The sequence below is a fragment of the Formica exsecta genome, unplaced genomic scaffold (genome assembly GCF_003651465.1).
Source record: "Formica exsecta isolate Colony F162 unplaced genomic scaffold, ASM365146v1 scaffold613, whole genome shotgun sequence".
NCBI lineage: Eukaryota > Metazoa > Arthropoda > Insecta > Hymenoptera > Formicidae > Formica > Formica exsecta.
Genome location: NW_021853374.1, coordinates 347999 through 356031, shown reverse-complemented (window position 1 = coordinate 356031; position 8033 = coordinate 347999). Strand labels below are relative to the sequence as shown.

The following is an 8033-nucleotide window of genomic DNA, read 5'->3' as shown; positions in this document are numbered from 1 at the left end:
TATGTATATATAAGTATATATTTTACAAATTTTTTGTATAAATTGTATATAACATAATTTTATTCTAAAAATATTGCAAGTTATGATACATTATATAGTAATCATATTTCGATTAATATATTTATCAAAGATAATATTCTACTTTTATAATTCATATATGCGGACATTACTAATTGCATAACATATTTTGGAAGATTAAAAATGGTTTCTTCCGAAATAAAATTTAGAAAAACGACAACATAAGCAAGTACAAGACTGTATTGATTATGAATAATAATGGCTTAATAATTTTGTTAGATTGTAAATACATTTTAAATTTACAAATTGGTAATTTGTAAATTGTGTTTAATGTGATAAAAATGTGATAAATTTAGAAAATTGAAAAAATTGGTGTGTGTATGTGTGAATTTTTTTTTAATTGGACATATGATACTAAAATAATATCGACAAATTACAATAGTTTCACGAAATTAAAATTTAATGTTTTGCAGTAGATACAGTTCTATGTTTGTTTACGCCATCTAATTCAGATAGTCGTAATTATCTACAAATATGTATTTTGTGTGCATGTATCTTTATACCAATTGTTTGTAAAAGAAGTCGAACATACACACACACACACACACACAAAATTATTTCATCTGTAGAGAAAGTAAGAGGAAAAATATAGGAAAATATCATCAAACTCTAAAACGTCTTTTTGATATTTTTCTTTGTCATGAATTAAAACAGAAACGTAGACCATTTGAACTACGTTATTTCAGTCAGTAAATTAAAATATTAATAACAACATTGCGATTTGTTGCGTCCGAAAATAAAAAAAAATAATCTTTGTGCGGAGATAATCCCCCTTTCTTCTTCTCCTAAAGATTTATGTGAGATATCCTTGTCAAGAATATCTTTGTCACTTTATAGAAACATCTCACCTGAATTTCTCGCGACACATGATTTTATATCAAGAATAAAAATATTTGTCATATTTAAAAATATATTCTTTGCGCTATATTGAAATAACCAATGTACTCTGTTTCATCCGGTGTCATATCGAAACAAAATTCTCCGCCCGTTTCATAATTGGGGAAAATGTTAAACCTGTAAGGATTCGCTAGCGTCTGCTGCAAAATATAAACCTTATGATATATGAATGTTTCGTGATGTATCGGCGTTGAATTTGAAGTATTAATGTTACCAATAATATTACAATGATCGAGCTAACAAGCATGAAATTTTGCAATATATTATAATATATTAATTCACATAACATATATGTAACAATGTAACAATGCGTACAAATGCAAATTTATTACAAAAAAAACAAAAAAAAACAAAAAAAAAGACAATAAAATTCTTCATTTAATAACGATCTATTTAAAAATAAAGAATTTAAAAACAATGATTTAAAAAGTAATGCCTGCTTGTGCACTTAACAAATAACTTACACATCCGTGAGATCTCTGTGTCATTAGAAGGTTGGTTAATGCGCCTATAGCTATTAGATTTATGCAGTCGAATTGATATAACTTTAACCATCTGTCAAAATCCATGTTTGGGGTAAACCATTCTGGATAATTTTCTGGTGTGATATATAATAACATTTTTCCCCCATCTATTTCGAGCACGACACCTAAACCTAAAATGTTGGATATGAATAATTCATTTATTTATAGACACATTATTTTTATCAATCAATTTCATTATTTTTATTCTTTATTTATTTCGCAAAATTAAATTATACTCTCATATAAATAATTTCTTACCGATTGGATATCGACAATGAAAATATAGAGAGTACTGTATTAACGATGTAAGGTTATAAATGGTTTTGCGTCCTTTAGCGCGAATTTTAATCATCATTCCTCGTCTACCTTCACTAAAAAAGAAGTTGCCAAACATAGAGCATTTTATTTGATTGGGATCGTTGACAGTTTGCGATCTTATCCGCTCAGTATTAGCATCCTCATAAACGATACGACTATTATTAAGAATATTTGTGGGATTTGCTGAGATTATCGCGTTTATAGTAAGCTGTAAAAGAAATGCGTTCTGATAAATAGAGAGAGAAAAAGAGACAAATGTGAAATTAAAATAAGTAGAAGCGTTACTTAAATTAGTGGTAAATTGATGTATAATTAAAATAAAAGAAATGTAGTAGTAAAAATAGTAAGAATAAAGCAATAATTTGTTTGCATATTCAATTTCTTTTCATGAAGTCAATATGTTTCTTTATATGTAAAAATATCAATAATACATACATGACCATTGTAAGGCATAGATGGTTTTGCGGCAAAACCTGATCCAATAACAAAGAAATCATAGCAATAGCTTGATAATATAGGTCGGATGTCGAATATCAGATCTGTCTGCGAGATTGGGGCAATATTATGTACATCACCCATTTGCAAAATCCCCGTGTTGCCAGATAGTCCTGTTAAAATGTAAAACACATTATGTAAATGTATTGCATTTCGAACGCAAAAGATCAAAAATACTTGTTGTTATGTTTCTTACCAACTGCAGCAAGATTATATGGCGGTCCAGTTAGACAGGGGCAGCTAACTACCGTAATCTCAAATTCATCGAAAAATTGGTGCAATACGACGTACAGAACTATATCGTTATGTAATAACAGATTCATAAAGTATTACCAGGGTTGGAAAGTAACGCATTACTTGTAACGTCGTTACCGTTACAGTTACTTTTTTTCGGTAACTATCGTTACTTTTTTCTGTTTGTAACGATAACGGTAACGTCATTACATTTTTACAGTAACGGTAACGAATTAGCCGTTACTTTTATCGTTATTTTTTGGTTCTTTATTATCTCATATCTATTCAATAGATAGATGTATTTTTTGAAAAATATTTTGTAGCCTTCTATCATAGGCTGCATTCTGATAGTCACTGCCAGTACTGAAAATCTATAGTAACGTAAATTATAGATTTTACAATACTGGCAGTGAATATTGGAATACACTCTTAATAATATCAATATTTCTCTTATCAATATTTAAAAACAATGTTTGATAAAAATTTTCGACAAAATTGAAATTTGTAAATTACAATTTAAATTTCTATAAAGATAAGTGTATTAAAAAGTAAAGATATTAACATAAAAAATTAGAATCGTTAAATAAGTTTAATATAAAAAACGCTTGCTATATAGAGACTAATTTAGAGTTTTTAATTGTAACATAGATTATTACATTTAATATTGATTATTAAATAATTTTATAATCTAATAGCTTATTTTAGCATTAGAAAAAACAAAAACATAACGAAAAAGTAACGAATCGTTACTTTCCAAGTAACGGTAACGGTAACGCGTTACTTTTAAAAATCAGTAACGAGTAACGATAACGAGTTACTTTTTACAATAAATAACGGTAACGGTAACGCGTTACTTTTATAGAGTAACATTCCCAACCCTGAGTATTACATATCTAAATCAAGTAATGAACTTTATATACGTACCATTTCTTATATATTCGAGGGTAGGTGTAAATAATAACATGTATAATGGTGGTCTATTATTTTCATTTTCATTATTTCTTGCAGAGTTCTCATCAGCGTCCGGTAAAATATCAACTTCATTTTGGAAATTATTATATCCTCTAAAGATATCATCGTTCGGTATAATATCATCTTCATCTTGGAAATGATTATTTCCTCTAAAGACATCATCGTTCGGTATAATATCATCATTATCTTCGAGATTAATATTTTCACTAAAGGCATCATCGTTTAATATCATATCATCTTCATCTTCGCGATTAATATTTCCTCTAAAGACATGAGCGTTCACTATAATATCATCTATATCTTCGAAATTAATATTTTCTCTAAGGGCATCATCGTTTGCAATAATATCATCTTCATATCGAGGAAGATCATTTTCTCTGAGTACGAGGGGCGGAATGGGTCCCATGATGCTCGATTTGAAATAAATGCGATGTTGTTGTACATATAACTATGAAACGTAAAAATTGTTAGCAAATTATATACAAAATAAAACATCTAACAGAGTACATATTTCTAATTTTTAAAGATGAAGAAATATTATGTTAATATTATGTTATAATATAATATTAACATAATTTTAAGAACAAAATTATATATTATTTTAACAAGTAAATCTGATAATAAAAAATTTGTTTATTAGAATAGCTAAATAATTTTTTTTTATTTTAAGGAAATTTTTTTGTTTTAAAAAATAAATATATTACTAGATTAATCGATTCATTGCATTATTTTGTATACATATTGTATATGTGTTAAGATAAAATCGTTAAATGATTAATAATATATAAGAAATATTCTATAATCATATATCGAATGTGCATGCTAATGTGCATAAACGCATATAACTTATTTCTAAATACATACATATAATATATTTCAAACTTACGTCGTAAAATTTATGGCGTATAATTATTTGGGTTATTAATTATTATTACTGTCAAAGACACGTTTCTTCTTTTATAGATCGCCAATATGAATAGTCGCACAGAATGTTTCGGCGAGAACTGTTTTCTTAACTGTAACAGAAACGGAAACAGGACAAACAGAATATAATATTAGCGGTCACGAGACAATGGCAACAAACCAATATAAATTGATAAGATTGTGAGCAAGTTTTGAATTCACTAATTTGGAGATATACAAATCTTTATAATTTATTCTTTAAATAAAAGGATGATATAGAGAAGAAGTTAAATATAAGAATTATTTAATTATATAATTATATAATAAAATTTTAAAACATTATAAATAGCATTATATATATATTTATATTATATTTATATATTTAAAATATGTTATAAATTATCTTTTAAAAATTAAAAAAATTATATAGGGGAAAGTAGGGTAAAACCGGGTACTTTTTTACTGTATTATCGATAGTAACCCATGCAAAATAATTGTCAATTATCAATTTGTAATTGCATTTGAGAAATCCTAAACAGAATAAGTAACTTTTTATAATCGTTGTTTTCTTAGACATATTTTTTATATTGTGCATATGTTTAATAAATCATTTATCATATTTATCAAAAATTATTTATCAAACATTGAAAACACTATTCACTCAATTTTGTTAAAAGAGTTCAACTTTCTTTCTGGATTGCCTTTTGTAGATTTTTGACTGGATGTAAGAAATAGACATATTGTAACGGTTTGAAAATAACAGATTTTGATACATGGAATAAACTTTTTGATAAATTCTTTAATAAACTCTATAAGGAGAAAAATTTTGATCATACCATTTTGGAATGCTTGACTTATTCTAAGAAGCCTGAAATCATAATCCACTATTTAGAGGAAACATTACCAAAAGTTGCTCCAATATATGAGTATAAACTATTTTATCTTAGTTCTGCACAATTTAAACGAACAGAAGAATGTATGTCGGATCTCTTGTTGGCGTTTTATTAAAAGACTAAAATTTTTAGTCAGATTGTAAAACATTTCATTTTCAACTATGATTTGAGAATGTGGTCGCATTTTATAAAATGGCTAAACGTTTTATAAAACGACAGATTATGTAATAATGTAATTTTACTACGACATATGTACATAAATATGTGTACATATATTATTATAATATCAAATATTAAATAAGCATACTTAAATTGCAACTTTCTTTCCAATATTAAAACGCGGGTATATTAATTTGATATATAAAGTAGGCGCATTTTATAATAAAAGAATACATATGTATGCGTATGAATTTGTATAATGAGGTTTATATAAAGCTTCATTAACAATCCTTCTTTTACCTTTTCCTTATATTTTTATGGCTATTATACTTTCCAGCAAGAATCACACGTAAACACAACGTCACACGATCAGCTAGAAAAATTTTCAAAATTTCAAAAATTCTTTCTTTGATACCTAATTGTGTGACATCGTATCTGCCTATATTTTTTATCGGTACATTTTGTTTTACGTGAGCTGTGCCTCTTATCCGACTATTTCATAGTCTATGGATATCTATTCAAACGAAAAGAAATTAGAAATCTCTCTGGGCTATAGTCATGAGGACAATTATTTCGCAATCAAATCGGACACTCGAGATTATGAATAGCATTAATTCGAAATAATTCAACATGCAACAGAAAAAGAATGAATAGATGAGATTTAACATGAGATTTATGTCTATTATTAAACTGATCTTTGAATCTCCAGCCACCGAATCTTGCGAGCCGATCTTCACGAGTGCGCATTTAAATTTTTCTCGATCTGAATATCGTATCGTAAACATTCGTCGCAATCGAAAGTTTGAATCCACACTTTATTAAAAAAATGCCGTTAGATTTTTGATTACGGCTTTAGTACCTGAAATATCTTAATCGAAAGTTTGACTTAAAATTCCGGATATGCTACTTGGTAAGACCGCGGTCCCTGTACATAGGCAAAATTGTTGTCAAGCTAGAAATGTATTTTTATGTACTTGGCGTCGCATCGCTATCGCGTCGCTTGAATTGTGAATTTCGAGATAACTAAAAAAAATAGATTTTTAGCATCACAATAGTTTAAGCATATATTTTAAAAGAAATATCGATAATATAAGATTAAAATTAGCAAAAAAGGAAATAATGCCAACGGTACATGGTGTTCCCAAGCGGTCACCCATCTAACAATAAGTACTAACCATGCCCAACGTTGCTTAACTTCAGTGATCGGACGAGAACTTTTTTTTTTTTTAACGATATATATATATTTATTTCATACTTTACAATGTGATTAGCAATTATCACATATTTGCTTAACTCTATAGTTCCTGCCTAATTTAGGCTTAACCTATCTCATCAAGTACATATAATCTATAGTAACTATAAATTTTTAACAGTTCCGGTATTATTTTGTCTTGTTCTTGCTTACTATCTTACTCCGTGTTACATATCGTAGGAAAAATATAAATAACAAAAAAAAAAAACCTACATATCAAAGAGACGAGAACTGGTGTATGACAACGTTTTTTTTTAATTCGTTTATTAAGAACCATTACAAACAATCGGATTTTTGTATTACAATAAACCAGTAATCGGCTTTATACTAGGATTAACTCGACGGCCAGTTTGGCACTCGCAAGTCACACAATATATTTTAAAGAATTGTAGGACCGTAAGGCTTGAAAACGTAAAGTATGTACCATTTTTCTATTCTTATCGCTAGCAAAAAAGGGTCAGAAAAGATACTAGCTTTCCTAATAATGTTTTCTAAAACAGATATATACAAAATAAATAAATAAATAAAAATAAACTATGAAATAATACAAACTAAACAAAAGAAATAAATAAAATAAAATAAAATAAAATGTTAACTAAAAAGAAAAATATCTGTATTTTAATACTGAAGTTTTTGATTCAAATGCGCTATTCTATGACTTAATTATTAATATCACTGCGTTCTTGAGCCTATCTTAAATACTACTGTCGATGCGCTGGTTAAGCGCTGTACGCTATCACAGTGATATGCTTAATTACTAATATCACAGTATCGTCTGATCGTTATGCTTAATTACTAATATCACAGTATCGTCTGATCGTTATGCTTAATTACTAATATCACAGTATCGTCTGATCGTTATGCTTAATTACTAATATCACAGTATCGTCTGATCGTTATGCTTAATTACTAATATCACAGTATCGTCTGATCGTTATGCTTAATTACTAATATCACAGTATCGTCTGATCGTTATGCTTAATTACTAATATCACAGTATCGACTGATCGTTATGCTTAATTACTAATATCACAGTATCAACTGAACGTTATGCTTAATTACTAATATCACAGTATCGACTGATCGTTATCATCATAGCGTCACCAGTATTTTTCTTGCTCTTTTGTGAGGTATTCGTCATTTATATCCTTATCAGGTAAGTCTAAAATATACTTTAAATATATATCTGTATTACTACTATTTATATTCGGAGGGTAATTAATAGTCTTTTGATTCTTACGTCTAGCGATATGATAAATTATTGGGACCATTTTTTTATCTTGAATGTAACCAAGTCTGTCAAGGTAG

At 27.7% G+C, this 8033-nt stretch overlaps 2 protein-coding genes across 2 annotated transcripts; both read right to left on the bottom strand.

Annotated features, from left to right (window-relative positions):
- Positions 1 to 460: 460 nt before the first annotated feature.
- On the bottom strand, positions 461 to 3493 carry LOC115242583 (ester hydrolase C11orf54 homolog). Its single transcript, XM_029818979.1, has 6 exons — positions 3471 to 3493; positions 2509 to 2511; positions 2253 to 2425; positions 1758 to 2025; positions 1440 to 1630; positions 461 to 1115 (listed from the first exon to the last, which is right to left on the bottom strand). The coding sequence occupies exons 3-6, from the start codon at positions 2394 to 2396 to the stop codon at positions 981 to 983; spliced, it is 738 nt and encodes a 245-aa protein (XP_029674839.1). The 5' UTR covers positions 2397 to 2425; positions 2509 to 2511; positions 3471 to 3493; the 3' UTR covers positions 461 to 980.
- On the bottom strand, positions 3365 to 4621 carry LOC115242584. The gene is made up of 2 exons (XM_029818980.1): positions 4405 to 4621; positions 3365 to 3966 (listed from the first exon to the last, which is right to left on the bottom strand). The coding sequence occupies exon 2, from the start codon at positions 3922 to 3924 to the stop codon at positions 3445 to 3447; it is 480 nt and encodes a 159-aa protein (XP_029674840.1). The 5' UTR covers positions 3925 to 3966; positions 4405 to 4621; the 3' UTR covers positions 3365 to 3444.
- Between the last annotated feature and the right edge of the window lie 3412 nt (positions 4622 to 8033).

Bases quoted from the DNA above. Each gene is read 5' to 3' on its own strand.
- LOC115242583 (XM_029818979.1), bottom strand. From the start codon at position 2,396: ATGGGTGATGTACATAATATTGCCCCAATCTCGCAGACAGATCTGATA. The intron at 2,026-2,252 runs GTATGTATTATT...TTTCTTTTACAG, and splicing joins CTATGCCTTACAATGGTCAT to CTTACTATAAACGCGATAAT. The intron at 1,116-1,439 runs GTAAGTTATTTG...TATATTTTGCAG, and splicing joins CACAGAGATCTCACGGATGT to CAGACGCTAGCGAATCCTTA.
- LOC115242584 (XM_029818980.1), bottom strand. From the start codon at position 3,924: ATGGGACCCATTCCGCCCCTCGTACTCAGAGAAAATGATCTTCCTCGA.